Source organism: Brachionichthys hirsutus, chromosome 21 (genome assembly GCF_040956055.1).
Source record: "Brachionichthys hirsutus isolate HB-005 chromosome 21, CSIRO-AGI_Bhir_v1, whole genome shotgun sequence".
In the NCBI taxonomy this organism is placed as follows: domain Eukaryota; kingdom Metazoa; phylum Chordata; class Actinopteri; order Lophiiformes; family Brachionichthyidae; genus Brachionichthys; species Brachionichthys hirsutus.
In genome coordinates, this window is record NC_090917.1 from 6,182,980 (window position 1) to 6,198,811 (window position 15,832).

The following is a 15,832-nucleotide window of genomic DNA, read 5'->3' on the forward strand; positions in this document are numbered from 1 at the left end:
AAAGCATGTAAACAGCTCGACCAATGAAAAACAAGAGTCCGAGGATTTGACGTGTCACTGTCAGCCAATCGCGACACGTCTCAGCGTGACGCACCCACCCATCAGCTGTTTTTTGTTTTGCTGTCGAAAGTTATTCACGTAATAACAACAGCGTCGAGTGAGCGGAACGACCCGTGTGGGACGCGTAATCGCCATTCCGTGGACATCCGGGACAGTCGTCTCCGTGGACGATGCGTGCCACCTTGGACATCCCGTCCGGACATTCCTCCCCCCGGAGATTGTTGTGATCGTGGCAGCTTGCGGAGGAAGAAGGGAAGCGGTTCATGCGTGGGGGGGGGGGGGATCGACCCGAGCCCAAAGGCCTGCGACCTCGGCTATCTCCGAGAAAAAGCGCATTTCACGACTCCCGATGGAGTCCCAGGACGCGCCGGGCGGCGCCGAGGCGCGCCCAGGCTTCATCTGCGCCTCGTTCAACCAGGACACCACGTAAGCGCCCCCCCCAGCGTGAGCTCCGTCTCCTCGGTTGCGCCTGGGTTGTTGCATAATTTATTGGTCGGGCTCGTTTCGGTTCTCTCGAGGAGCCGATTTCACGTCAGTCGGTAACGGAAGCTGCGATCAGGCGGCGTGCGCGCGTCCCAATGAAAACACTGGCCGATGAGCTTCTACCTTTGTGTCTCTCTGAAAACGAGGGCCATTGTGTTCTTCTTTCTTAATTCATAACACGAGATGTTAGTGTGTGTAAACGCGAATCTGCGGTTCTACCAGCAGTGCAGGTGAACTCTGGGGTTGTAAACGGGCCAGCAGACTCCAGAACAGATGTGAGTGTCACCTGACGCAAACACATCTCCTCTGTCTCTCATTATAAGACAATTCTGTCTGTCAGGATGATAAAGGACAAGATTCTTTGTGCGCAAATGTCAGAAACGGTGTTATATCTTTATTATCTGAAGACGATAAGATGTTACAAAACCAAAAATCATCCATTACTTTGACTTAATATTTCATTTGAATGTGTGTGTGTGTGTGTGTGTGTAACAATCCATTGAATGTAATTATTTACTGACCAGTCCTAAAATGAACAAACTCACTCAAAATCTGTGGGTCATTTTGCAAAAATTGTAGACTTTGTGTCTTTAAAACTTTGCTGAATTTATATTAATTGTACGCATGCAAATGCAGCAAACGCATCACAAATGTAGTGTCATAAAGTATGTTCTAACTGTAGTAGACGTATAGCCAGTCAAGTCAAGTTTCACTTATATAGCCAAAATGTATATACGTTGTATCACACTGCCAAGGGCCTTTTGTAATTGTAATTGTAGTAAGCAAAAATAGTCCACAAAAATAAATAAAAAAGAGCCATGCAGAAGGGTCAACATACATTTACTAGATCAGGTTTAACCGGAACTGCTCTACGTAATCTCAGAGTATAATCACAACATTTCCCGTGTATTTAAATCAAAATCAAAACGTGAAAATAAAGAGCGTCGCCCGCTCTGTATGGCCGAATGTAATAATTTACCATATGAAGAAGCTGAACTGCAGAATCAGAATGCACGGAAAGAATTTGATGAAAATACAAAGTAGACCAGAGTTGGGCCAGATGACATAAATTATTCAGAAATGTCAGTGGTTGAAATTAAAATGCATGTCAATTTATTTGACATAGTGTTAATTGTATTACAATTTATTTTTTAATTAATTTAGATACGTTTCAGTTGCTCTCAAAGCGTGGCTGCAGCTGCATACAATGTGTAATACTGTGTGTTGCTGCCGTAGGTCTCTGTCTGTGGGTACCAAGACGGGCTACCGGCTCTTCTCGGCCACTGCTGCGGACAAACTGGAGCGCATCCACGAGGGAGGTAATAAAAGAGAGGCTCCGTTTGACTCGCTGCCTCCTAGATAAAGGTTCAGGCTTGTGTTCACTAAAGTAATGCTTTTGAAACATCAGTATCTCCTCCTTTAGGTGACGTTAGTGCAGCAATAGAGGTTGAATGCCAAAATGGATTAGGACATTTTCCCACCATGTAGGAATAAAGGGTGGTATTTTATTTCTGCTCAATCATTGAAATGCTTAATTTTCTAATCCTCAAGAAGAACAATGGAAGAAAGCAGAGAACATTCTTTGTCTTGGGACTGGCAGTTTTTCCTCATACCACTAAATCTGTGCGTGTAAATATTGGGAGTGAGTCGAGATGAGGATTCTGCGTTTTCCTGTCTGCTGCAATCCTTAGCCATTCGTTTGTCTTTCCCAGTAGAGTGCCCAGATGTCTATATAGTTGAGCGGCTGTTCTCCAGCAGTCTGGTGGTGGTGGTCAGTCTCTCCACGCCGCGGCGAATGAACGTCTATCATTTCAAAAAGGGAACGGAGATTTGCAACTACAGCTACTCCAGCAACATCCTCGCCGTCCGGCTTAACAGACAGGTGAGGATAGGAAGGCGGCGACCCTCGTGTCTACCAATAATTCTCAACCTTTGGGTTTGCCTATTTTGTTCTGTGATCTCTCGTTCCAATCTGTCGCTTGGATCAGCGCCTGGTGGTGTGCCTGGAGGAGTCGATCTACATCCACAATATCAAAGATATGAAGCTACTCAAGACCCTGCTCAACACCCCCACCAACCCCTCAGGTACGCCCAGAATCACTTTTAAATCATAATGTGTCATTTTTGCTGATTATACACGCATTTATGGGATATTTTGCACACAGTCAAGGCAAGATCAGAAAAAGAAGTCATAGAGTGAAATTAATAGAACATTACTGACATAAAATTTGAAATCAGCCACTTAATGAAATCAGCCACTGCTGGAGAACAGCCGCTCAACTATATATTAAGTGGCTTATTAAGTGATAAGGACAAAGCGGGTGTTCTGTCTTCTTCAAGAATATACATAACACACGTTTAAACTTATGTTCCACGGTGCACAGTCTCATGAATGCAAAGTACTCAATCATGCATTTGTAAAAACAGTGACAGACAGTCTGTGATGAGCTGTGCCTTGTTCCATCCATCTTGGCTTTGTTTTAACAATAGGTTACAAACACATGGAGCATCATCATCTTTATTCTTATTTTTGTGCAGCCTGTTTGGTTTATTTTTGTCTAGTATTGTTTTGCAGACCAGTGATAATACATGTAAGATATTAAGTTCAATTTGTTACCACAGAAATAAAAAATAAACTAATTAAGGCACTACTTATGTACTTGGCTGTTTGTGTGCAAAAGATATGTGGGAAATATTTTAAAACATTTTGGATTGGTAAAATAGACAATTAATGACAAATATCACTCAGAGAGCGCAGACCTCCGCCGAGCAGCTCATTCCAGCCACATGGTGATCTGGATCATCACCAGAATGTTCTCAATTGTTCTCGGTATCTTTATACGCCAACCATGAAAAGTAAAAGTGAATCGGACTTGAAGTGTATTTTTCCCGGATTTTTTAAATCCTTAAATGTGGTTTTCAATGTTAAAATGTAATATTTTAAATTCTGTTTCAAATTCCATAACCATCGGTCAATAACCAAACGAGATATTGGGGAACATAATTTAAAGCTCCATTGACTGCAATGTTACCGACAATTTCAAAGTGATCCATAATCCAGGATCGTGACCAAAATCTAAATCATCTGTACCTGTTCCCAACATTTCCTGAAAATGTCATCCATATGCATGCAGAACTTTTTGGGTTATCTTGCTAACAGACGGACGGACAAATAAACAAACAAAGGTGGAGGTAATAAAATTAAATGTTTGATAAAATAAGAGCTCAAACCATCCTCTGTGCTCTCTCGTAGGTCTCTGTGCTCTTTCTGTCAACCACAGTAACTCCTACCTTGCTTACCCCGGCAACGTCACCATCGGAGAGATCACCGTCTATGATGCCAACAGCCTGGTAACGCCACAGAAACGTATTAACGTTGGCAGTGATGGAAAATAATGCCGTTGTTTTCACGTGTCTTGAAAACCCCTTTGGGGACAATTAGCCCAGTAAACCATTAGGAAACGCTTGTTTTGCCCCTTTAGAGCACTCTGACGCTGATCCAAGCCCACGACAGCCCCCTGGCAGCCCTCACCTTCAATGGCTCTGGCTCCAAACTGGCCAGCGCCTCAGAAAAGGTGTTTTTTCGTTTTGTTTTTTTACCATTTATGTATTCGTTTTTCATCATCAGCAGCCTCTGTTTTATACACGTTCTCCTCAAAAGGGTACCGTTATCAGAGTCTTCAGCATTCCCGAAGGACAGAGGCTGTTTGAATTCCGCCGAGGGATGAAGAGGTTAGAACGTCGCACTTATTGTGTATTTCAATGGAGTATTAACAACATTTGGACAGACAGTGGAGTAGACGATAGTCGGGTGCTGCCGTAAGTTAAACGAAGGGTTTGCAGCAGGAGGATGAGCAATGTGGGAGACTCAGCATTTAGATGAGCAGCCATGATGAAGACAGAAATCTTAAAACAATGACAAATGCAGGTATTTTGGCTCAGAATTCCAAAAGCATCAATTTTGTTCCTGTGAAATATGATTTGTTTACAAAAATATTTATATATGTTAACTTCCCTTTTTCCTTCTGTTTGTCAGATATGTCAGCATCAGTTCACTGTCCTTCAGCGCAGACGCCCAGTTCTTATGTGCCTCCAGCAACACTGAGACAGTCCATATCTTTAAACTGGAGCAGCACTGTCCCAGGTAAACGCAGACCCACGCACGCACACACAGACACACACACGCACACACACACACACACACGCACACACACACCTGCTGGTCCTCATCCAGCTATGCGGACCCTCAACGTTGTTGTCATCAACGATGTTGCAATGCTTAAGAAAGTCAAAGTAGAATTCAACATTTTAAATGGATCTTCTGCGATATTCACCCAACCTTTTTGAAAAGTCTCAACATCTAATTGGCACAGTGTGGAGTTTACATGGTGTTATTTATGTGATCCAGCCGGAAGTTTAACTGAACTTAAGGGGGGGAAAAAAGAATAGCTTTTCCTTCCAATAAAACAAACCTTTCAAATAGTAAAATTTTACCATTAAAATAAATATATGTTTTAAATATTTTTTCTTTTCTGTTGAGGATCCAAATTCGAGGGCCCTCTTGTATTTACTTAAATGCATTTATTAAGGAGCGTCATTGGCTCTCTACAAACATTAGTTCAGGGACGACATGCCATGATACATGCCATGTTCCTGTGAAATTCAGTCATGTCTGTGTCTTACTATGTAATATTCAGATTTCCAGAAATAAATCCAGATCATTAATGCTCTCGCCGTCTCGTTTCCGAGCAGTCAAGAGGAGGAGTCTCCTACGTGGTCAGCGTATGTGGGCAAAATGTTTACAGCAGCCAGCACCTACCTGCCCGCCCAGGTGTCCGACATGATGCATCAGGACCGAGCCTTTGCCACAGTGCGACTCAATATGTTCGGCCTGAAGAACATCTGCGCCCTGGCTACGTAAGGAGAGCAAACGACAAGATGAGCGTTGGCTTTCTTTGTAGGTTTCTTCTCACCTTGCTTGTGCTTATCTTGTCAGGATTCAGAAGCTCCCTCGCCTGCTGGTGGCATCCTCAGACGGGCACTTCTACATTTATAATGTGGATCCACAGGATGGAGGCGAGTGCGTCCTGGCTCATAAACACAGGTGAGTGGTTTGCATATTAACACTGTACTGTCACTTTAATTCGGTAATTTGCATATAGTGCTGACAGAAAAATTCACTGACAATGTATAAACACAATTTAAATGGCATTAATATCTGTGTAAAATCTTTAGACCTGTGCTTTTACTATAAGATATGCTGACATCTTATAATTTCAAACTTGTAATCGAAAAGGTACTTATGCCCAGCACCAAGTACTAAGAGTATTTTATTAGAAATGCCATATTTTACAATGTCAGTTTTACATTATTCTGCCTTAAAGTATTTTACACATCCTCCAATGTATATATATATATATATATCCTTTATGTTTTAGAAAGTCACATTATCACGCCTGCTGGTGTTTTCTTTTTCTTTTTTTATCAGCGTCTTGTATACTTCCACTTTAAAAAAAAAAAAAAAATACTCGTTGCTGAGTCTTTTGTCTTCTCTGTCCGTGCAGGCTGTTTGACTCAAGTGAGGAGCAGGAGGAAGGAAGTGATGAGGATAAACTGGACAATGTTGCTCCCCAACCAGCCAGCCAATCATACGCTGCTACTGTGGCTCTCCCTTCAACCCCACCCTCCTCCACCACTCTCATGGGTACAGTGTTCTTATTGGCCATCATCCTTTAACTCTGAAGTGCACCTGAGGTGATGTTTTATATATGACAGATAAGACAAATCACTGACAGCCATATGAAAAACTCTAGTAAAATCTACAAAAGGGCCAGTACTTGTATTTATGTATTAACTATTTACAATAAAGTTGCTTTAGCTCAGAATAGTTTGATAAAAACCTCTCATGTATGTAGGCATGTTTCACTTTTATGCAGGTTTGCAAGATAATTCGTTTTGATCTGGTCAAATAAACGTTATATTAATTTCAAATTAAAAGTCAATCAGCTTTGCTTACATTTCCTGAATTTATTGTTATTGAGTTGACATCAAAAATCATTTCACAAATGAGGAATAAGAGGCTACAAAAAAAACCTTAATCTCCTCCTTCCTTGTCTTCTCAGGTTACTCTGAGGACGGTGGAGCCCAGAAGGGGGAGATCATCCCAGAGCATGAGTTTGCAGAGGGTCCCGTCTGTCTGGATGATGAGGACGAGTTCCCCCCAGTCGGCAGCCACAGTAACTGACCAAATCCCCCGATGAAACATCCAATCAAACTTACTTGTTGGCGCAGGGAAGGTGAACAATAATCGTTCCTAGTTTTAGACATTGTTGTGCCCCCCCCCCACCCTTCCACATGTACCCCTGCTGGCCTAGGGTCAAGTCTTGCCAGAATATTACTTACTGGTGTTTCTGTATTTTGTGTCCTTCTCATTTTTATAAAGAATAAAATAAAAAAACAACACCCACACAACCCAAAAGAAGTGGAAGATCCACTCATCATAGGGTTAGGAAAAAAACAAACTCTTGACACGTTCAGATCAATGTTGCAACATTTTGTATCTTGAACTCTATCAGAAGGGCTTTTATGTTAAACAGGCCTCAGCACTTTGGGAACATTATTAACAGGAATTAAAATACGCCTCAGCAAAGAGGATCTGAAGTTTATTCTGGAAGTAAAATATATTCCAAGTGTCATATGCTATTTAAATCACGGTAAAGGTAATAAGTATTATATGTCTGGCAGATGCAGCTGCCATTATAAATCTGGTACTAAGAGACGAGGCTGAAAAAACCAGACGTGACAAATGTAGCCGGATAATGTATCTGAAACAGTGGACTCTGTGGGTGCAGCGCTCAGCAGCTGAATCCGATGAAGAGATTTTTTATTTACTACAAGACAGTATGTTAACATTTTACTTTAATGTGCTAAATAATTTTTTTTGCAAAATTACACAAATGTATAGATAAAAAAAATAGATACTGAAAATGTATACTGTGTGTATAATGTATATACTGTATAACATTTATATTAATGTTGTAATGTTGATGACATGGTGAGACCATATACTTTGCCAAAAGGTGGCGCTGTCAGCCGCTCCGATGACGCGTTCAGCTGCTCGGTACTGGACACCAGAGAATCATTAAAGCTGAGAAGTGATTCTGCATGCGTTGTTCAATTCAATCGTGTTTTTAAACTCTCATATATCCATGGAAATAATGGGAAAGTGAAGTTTTGATCACATTACAGGAAACGTAATTGTTCAACACACTTTTTAATGAAGAAACAGACCTCAAGTTCAGCCACCTGCACCTTCCTGCTATCTCTCCTGCTTGTTTGCGCATCCCCTGCTGCATTTGGGCACCCCCCCAAAAACACACTCGACAAACAAAGCGTTGAGCACGTCTATTTGAGGTCAGTTCTTTCTGCTTGCATCAGTGTGCTTCTCCTTTATCCTGCGTGGCAGCGGCAAGCAGCACGTCCAGGGTTACAGCAGGGCACAGCTGAACTATCTATGCTGTAGTCTGCTACGGACACAGATGTGTCCGTAGCAATATCCCATAATAATTCCTCCCTCTTTTGAGCGATCCTCTCCATGGCTGCCTTGTATTCGGGCGATTCAACCTCCAGAGGTGTTTCCTCTGCCTCATCGCGCTGCAGATCGAACATCAACGGCGGCTCGTGGAGCTCCTGCCTCCCTGTTGCACCGCCGCAGGCTTCGGCTGAACCTGCCAAGGAATTCAGATGTGTGTGCATTCACACGTATTTACATGTTTAAATATTTCTATAGAAATAAGCCAGCTGGAGAAAACAAACAAATGTGAGATGTACACCTTTACGGCCACAAAGCATGAGTAGAAAAGTGTAATATGGCAGTACTAACTTAACTATAATTATAGTAAAATGTATGATTCAGGCTGTGAACCAAGCGACTTTAATACATTTAAAAAACGTTGTAACAGGCAAAAGATGGTAAAAGCTGTATTATGTTCACCAAATGCTCTTTCTCCGTCAACACTTCTCTTTACATCTGTGCCACGCATAATTTAGGTTCACCTGTCACGTAGAAAGCTTTGTGTTTCCCCATTCGCACTGCCTGCAGGTCACCAAACTTTCCAGCAGCACCGCTGTTGGGATGGCAGAGAAACTACGCCAAAAAAAAAGGGGGAGAAGAGTGTCTGCAACAACTGCTGAGACTCACACAGTGACAAAAGAGGGAAAGCATTTTTTTTTTTTTAAGCGAAAGTAGGTTGACAGAAAGTTAGTACCTCGTGGCCACTTTGGCCACCGTGCAAGAGGATGTTTGTAGCATCAATGCCATCGTAGCGTCTGTCTGCAGGAGAAGATACATTTGCCAGTGACAGAAGGGTTGGGAAGATGTCCATGCCGCTGCAAAGAGGGATGAAGTGAAGGAGTAAAGGTTTGTTTTAAATAAGGCAGCCTACTTTTAGGCTTCTCAGGTTTTGCTAATGGGAATCTGAATTTGAATGATTGAAAGGGAGGAAGAAAATAAACGAATAAGTTTGATAATGCATACCTAGATTCACATGTTACAAAACCACGGACTCACCACAATTAGCATGTTAGCGTTGTTACTCTATTAATTAAAGTACAGCTAAAGCTAATTTCATCATTTGTTTTGCAGGGTTGTTGTTTTGTCAAAAACAGCAATTCCAGGCAATCTGATATTTTAACCTGTTGACATTATATATTATTATACATTATATTTAACTTTTAATGGGGCATAAAAAATACCCACCAAATTTCATAGCAATCATTCAACTTGTGATATTTTAATCTGGACTGAAAGATAAACATCTCCAGAGCCCCTAATCCTCCTGAATGCTTCCCCTCTAGTGTGAACTAGCAGTACCCAACAGCAATCAGAGATCGTTCACGCTGACGTAGATCTACATAACCTGAAGGTCCCGAGCTCACCTGAGCAGGGCGGAGCTTGTGGTGTTTGCAGCAATCCTCCCAGGCCAGTAAGCCACTGTTGGTACCCTGTGGCCTCCCTCCCAGGTGGTCTTCTTAGCTGAGCCTCCACCTAACACACATGGAAAGCACACAGGTCTAGCCTCCCCCATATTATGGAGCACACTGATCCTCTTCATAAAGCATGCATGGAACATGCTACTAATTTCATACCTCTGCTCGTCTGCCACTTTCCACTGAAAGGCCCCACGCTTCCTGCATACTGGCACTTCTGTTCCCAAGGACCATTGTCACCTACACACAGTTCACGCAAACACACACACACACAAACGCAAGACATCGCGGCTTATCTCGATAGAGTCGTATGGAAAACATATGATCCATGTCATTGCTTTACCTGTGAACCAGATAAGAGTATTGTCTTTGTCTGCGGCATCAGAAGCGCTCTTTATTGCCCCCACCAAGCTGTCCATCTCTTGCAGACTGCTGGAATACACTTGGCCTCCATACGGGGGAAAGGTCAAGGGTACATGCATGCGAGGGGCCAAGGGCACATGCATGTGAGCTAGTGCTATGTAGAGGAGATAGGGCTGCCGTCGTTCCCTGAAGTGACAACACAACAACTGACAAACACCTTGCCAATAGTAAATCAATGATTTGTATGCAAAACTGGCACCAGAAGCACAATATTATACACTTTTTGATACATGATAATCCTAAATATGAAAGAATACATATACTGTGTATATACAGTTATATATATATATATATATATATATATATATGAAAGGTATTTAAAATATTAACAAATCACACAAAAAACATCTGAAGAAAACCCGTTTGCTTTTTCTGCTCCAGTAAAAAGGACCTTAAAGAAAGCAAATGAGATCAATCGATTCTTCCTTGTCTTAATTCTTCCCAATTTATGCCACTTCTTTGTAGCTCGTACATTTAAAGCCCGTTTCCAGTCTTGGTATCAGTATGGTGTCTGTCAAGGACTAAATACTCTTGGGACCTAGTCTTGACAGACTTGAAGGCCCAATCAATGGCATAATTCATAGGGTCCTGCACTATAGCTGGAAAGACTTTGCAGTTTGTAGCACAGCTGACCTTCCAGCAATGCAGGTCAGAGGCCTTCACACAGTTCCTGCATTATATATCCAGGCAGTGCAGTTTCAGTTTCTCAAAAATGTGCATTAGGTTTTGATTAAAACATATTCCAATCCAGATTAACAACACAAAAACAAAGAGAACCACAAAGGCACAACCATTTTACCATGTTAAATTATAACGTATGTGCTAACTTCTTGTTATGAACAAATCAGAAGAAAAAACAGGATCCAAATGAGCTGATCTGAGGTCAGATCCCGTGATAAGTCACCATTACCATCAAACAGGAAGCTTAAAAATGCATGAGATGCTTCATATTTAAAACACACATATACTACATAAAATAAAATATACGTCCACACGTATCCCAGCCAATCAAATAATAATAATATATAGAAAAGCTAATATATTTTGCAAACTTGATCTAAAGTCTAAGAAACTTAACCAGGAGGTGTCTTATTAAAATTAAAATAAAACACTGTTGCATGCTATTATTTATCTTTTTGGCATCAACATATATAAATACATTTCCATAACATTCCACTACCTTTCAGAAACCAGGAAAATATATGAAAGGGCTGTACCCAAGTACTGTGACATGAACCTTCAAAGGAAATACACAGACTGAGTTGTGGTTTAAACTCTGCTTTGTAGGCAGCATCGCTTCCTTTTTCTCTCCCAGCCGCGGATCACATGCATGTTTGAGACACTGGACATCAAACTGGTGACAGGGACCCATGTTTCAAACCCTTTAATGTCTTGTTTCAGGGCTACAAGAGACCGAAAAACAATTAAATTTTCACCAGATCAATTGAATTGCCCCATTTGGGAAAAATGAAATCATTCTAGAAATATTTTGTAGGTGGCTTGACAAAATAAATTAAATCGGACTGGAAGCAAATGTCATGTGTAACAAATATTGTTAAGACAATAGTGTCAAACCACAGAGCATTATGTTGTATCAGACAAAAATTATCTTGCTAAAAAAAAAGGTTTTATTTGTGTAAAGCAGCAAAATGTATGTATCCATCTTTCTATCTGACATGTGTTCCAAGAACAATACTGATTTGACATAAGTCCTGTTTGGTGTCCAAGTAGAAAGAGCGACAACTGCAGAGTGATGGATACGTACACAGCTGGCTATTAATACTAATTGTAAATGCATATGAATTATACATATATAAAACCTGGAACCTGTCGTTGATTAACCTGATCCTCCCTCCTTGTGTTCCCAAAATGGCCAGCAGAAGTCGGCGAACATGAAAGGAGACAGCGGCCTCGACCTTTTGTGCTGCTGTGATTGGGTAACCAGTGACTTTGGCAATAGGAGCCGACAATGCAAAGTGCACATCATAATATTTTTTACCACCGTATGTTTAAGTGAGTGTATCATTTTTTCATACAACTGGATACGGTGCAGTTGTACTGTAATCTGGATGAGGGCTCCTTTTTCACCATCTCATATACACACGTCTCTGGGGAGACACAAACTCACATCACTAAATAGTGCGTCACAAACACAAGCAAGAAACGAGTCCAGTGTAGACTAGTATGAAAAACGTCTTGATACATCTTTTATGATCACTGAGCAAACAAGACTGACTTGATTTCATGCAACTGAACTGAAGTATGTTTCGTTTTGACCCGCCTTATTAAAGCTGCCTGGCTTCCCGCCACAGGATTGAAACTAGAACACAATCCGAACAAACTCCTATAAAGGTTGATTATTACTCGCTTCGTACATAGATCAAAATGTCTCTCGCGTGTCCCTTTCCCCATGTCAGTGTGTGAAATGTAACACTACCTGCTAAAACTTTCATTTCTTTTTACCTTGCATTGTGTATGATCCCTGCTGCAGCAGATTTGTATTGCTCTGTTAGGCTCCACAAATCAAGCGGCTGCTCCACAATAGTGTTGTTTTCAATCAGCGGAAGACCCACTTTTGAATAACAGCCTCCATGTGCACTCCTCTTCAATCTAGACAGTGAGAACAATAGCATGGGCGTGTTATGAAATTACAGAAATGTATAAAGTGGGATGCAGATAGGGATATCTGAACATGATCAATGAACGACAAAAGGTTGACTAAACCTCCAGCCTGCAGCTCTGAGAGTTGCTCAACAGGTTGGGCAGCATGTTTGCTTTTTGTTTTGTATAGAATACACAAGTTGAGCTTCTGTTACACAAAACAAGCCTTTCGCTTGGCTTTTCTTAAATAGATTAATAAAAAAATGAATAACTTATTTTATTTTCAGGACTACCCTGCATGATCTTGTACTGTCAAGAAACTAGTGATATAAATATCTTTCATTTTATCTTAACTGTTAACTTTCTACACCAGAATGGAGAAAGATAAACAGACTGAGGGATACGTGGGAGATTGATCAGTTCCCTGATGGTGTCAGGCATCAGTATTAAAATAATCTGACAAAACAACATCTGTCAGTGGAACATCTTGCTCTGCATCCATAAAGAGAAGCACGGAGCCGCACCTGATCGCATTGCTGCACACAGACGAATCACACGGACGGCACTGTGGCGAATCGTATCCAGGTTCGTCTGTGCAGCCCATGTCGTTGCTGTAAGGAATGCCCAAGAAGTAATCAAAACCTTCCAAAGAGAGAATAAACATGTGGAAATATGAATGAAAACAACTGTAACCAACACAAACAAATGAGAACTAATAGGAAGGAATGCAGAACAGCTCATAAATGACCCAATTGTTCCGTGGCTCAGGTCAGTGTCCTTATACGTTTGATTACTTTTTAGTTTGGTTAGATCAGTCTGATCCAAACCCAGTCGCCACAGCGGCTTGCATGTATTTTTTAACTTTGCACCTGATGAATAGTTCCAGTGATGTGTGTTAACATAAATGGCTTAAAGCTTCAAATAAGGTTTTTAAGGAGAAGAAGAAATCAAAAATGAATAATTTGGTCTGTCACCACATCTACCGTACTATGGCATTTTAATTTTTTTATACATTTACTCTGGGTTTTGTTTGTCCATGTGCTTTTTTTTTTTGGACTTTGTTACATGGATAAAGGTTAAGGAATTTAATATTTGATATCCTTAAATGTTTGTACATTACATTTAAATTTCAGTAATTCTCAAAGTGAATGTGAAAGTAATAGTGCGACCTTTGAGCAATTTCATGTTTTGGAGACGTCAATAAACATCAGCTAAATGCTCTTTGTACTTCTTGATAATCTTGTTGTTTTACAACTTTATAGCCAGTGGCTGTTGTACATTCCGATAGCACTGATTTAGCATAAGATTTAGTAATCTCAAATGGAGTTCAAAGGGTTGTTTTTTTGTAATGCATGCAAAGGAATACGAATAGGGCAACGTCGGAAAAACTTAAAGGCCCAGCAAAAAAAAAAAAAACATTCACGGACAAAAGGGATGATCAAAAATCCTTGGATATTACCAGCTGATGTGAGCCATTTGTGTGTAGCTTGGGGGGGGGGGGGGGGGGGGGGCGCGTACCTCTATTGGTTGGACTGTAAGGTCCATTGTGGCCAAGATGCCATTTCCCAATCATGGCAGTGTAATAACCAGCCCTCTGTAGTAGCTGGGGCAAGGTGACTTCAGACAGAGGCAGACCGGCCACAGAGCCCACTGCAAAGTTATGAGTCACCCCGTTCCTCAGACCATAGCGCCCGGTCAGGATGGCAGCGCGGGACGGGGAACAGGTTGAGGCGGGAGAGTGGAAGTCGGAAAATCTGGAAAGAGGTTTGACATGTTACTTTGTGGACCTTATCCCAAATCGTTCTGTCACATCTAAGATGATTTCAGAGTTTATAGAATTTACATCAGACTTGGAGGACGACAGATGCCATTTAGTGACACATGACAGACCTATCCAATCTGGATACCTTAGTCCTTGCCCTGCCATTAGGTCGAGGTAAGGCGTGTTGTTTGACTTTCCTTCGGGCTGGTTGGCATCCAGGTCGCCCCACCCTATGTCATCTGTCAATATGATGATGAAATTTGGCTTCTTCTCAGGCCTATCAATATTAACTCTACATTGGGACATCGTCTTGAAAAGCAGACCACACATCAGGATCCCAGACAGGAGGACCAGGGTGAAGCCCTCAGCCATTGTTTGGTCCAAGTCTGCAAGTTAAACACATTGAATTTCAAACTTATAGCTGAGGGAGTCAAAGCTCTCTCTATCTCTGTTGCTGAACCCAGAGCAGCGCGGCGTACCTGCACAAAGTGTACTTAACGAGACGTCATCGTTCCTAAAAAACCGGGACACGTGCACTTCATTTATAGACGCTGCACGTTGAAATGTCTGAATGAACCTTGTGAGCGAGCAAACACTGAACCGAAAGTCTCTAGTCAAGGATTATGAGAAATACAGCAAATGTAATCGGGGTCATGTAAACAAAGTGGTATTGATCCGATCAGGATGCTGGTCGGTGTTTCCAGTGTGACCTCCTGACTGGTCGATAGTTGTTCACGTTTCACTCTATAGTTCTGTACTTTAGACTTTACACACTGTCTTGCAGTTTTTTCGGAGTACAGCTCAGATTATACTGTAAATGTGGAGCATTGTGGGGCATCTGCGTTGCAGAAATATCAAATGTGGCTTTCTCTTCCTATCATAACGTAACGTCCGTGCACATATATGACATGAATATATAATATATATAAATATATATGCACAAATAGAACGGGGAAGCAGTCAAAACCATAAAAACAAACACATCTTACAAGTGGTTCCCAAAGTGTTCTTCGGGGCCGGATGATACACCTTTAATGTAGATCACACCTTTCTGACCACAGGTTAAAACTTAAAACACAACTGAACAAACGGCAAAGCGCACATCCGGGAATCTCGCCCATCAGACATCACGAACTGAAACCTGTTTTACAGAAGCGCCGCTTCGTGAGGATGTGCGGTGCGCCTTGGGCGGGACTCAACGCGCAAAGTTTGGGTCCCTAACTGGATGGAACCAGATCGCATCTCAAACCCGTCTTAATGCTTCCCTCCCCAGCCCTTTAGGAGGGAGAAGGGGGGGGGGGGTATGTTTGGACCGGCTTGCGCGCGTCTCAACTTCTGCGCGTAAGTGCAAGTGTCAGTGAAACCGTGTCCGCAGAACTCCGTCCTCCGCGCGCGCACCGGCCTCAAAAGGAGACACGCACGGGGCTCCTGAAATGCGCCAGTTGTCAGATCACGCACGCACGTTTGCGGTGGCGCGCTCCATCTGTTGACGGTAAGAGATACGTTAGAGTGCCT

At 41.9% G+C, this 15,832-nt stretch overlaps 2 protein-coding genes across 2 annotated transcripts; one reads left to right on the forward strand and one right to left on the reverse strand.

The window, feature by feature from the left end:
* Positions 1-167: 167 nt before the first annotated feature.
* Positions 168-7,702, forward strand: LOC137909817 (WD repeat domain phosphoinositide-interacting protein 1-like). The gene is made up of 12 exons (XM_068754241.1): positions 168-486; positions 1,780-1,862; positions 2,259-2,425; positions 2,532-2,628; positions 3,797-3,894; positions 4,026-4,118; positions 4,205-4,275; positions 4,580-4,687; positions 5,296-5,460; positions 5,540-5,647; positions 6,108-6,247; positions 6,666-7,702. Exons 1-12 carry the CDS (start codon positions 410-412, stop codon positions 6,785-6,787), a joined length of 1,329 nt encoding a protein of 442 aa, XP_068610342.1. The 5' UTR covers positions 168-409; the 3' UTR covers positions 6,788-7,702.
* A 290-nt stretch (positions 7,703-7,992) lies between these two features.
* On the reverse strand, positions 7,993-14,689 carry LOC137909815 (arylsulfatase G-like). The gene is made up of 10 exons (XM_068754240.1): positions 14,463-14,689; positions 14,074-14,309; positions 13,080-13,197; positions 12,418-12,564; positions 9,875-10,080; positions 9,691-9,771; positions 9,481-9,589; positions 8,811-8,931; positions 8,599-8,689; positions 7,993-8,270 (listed from the first exon to the last, which is right to left on the reverse strand). Exons 1-10 carry the CDS (start codon positions 14,687-14,689, stop codon positions 7,993-7,995), a joined length of 1,614 nt encoding a protein of 537 aa, XP_068610341.1.
* Between the last annotated feature and the right edge of the window lie 1,143 nt (positions 14,690-15,832).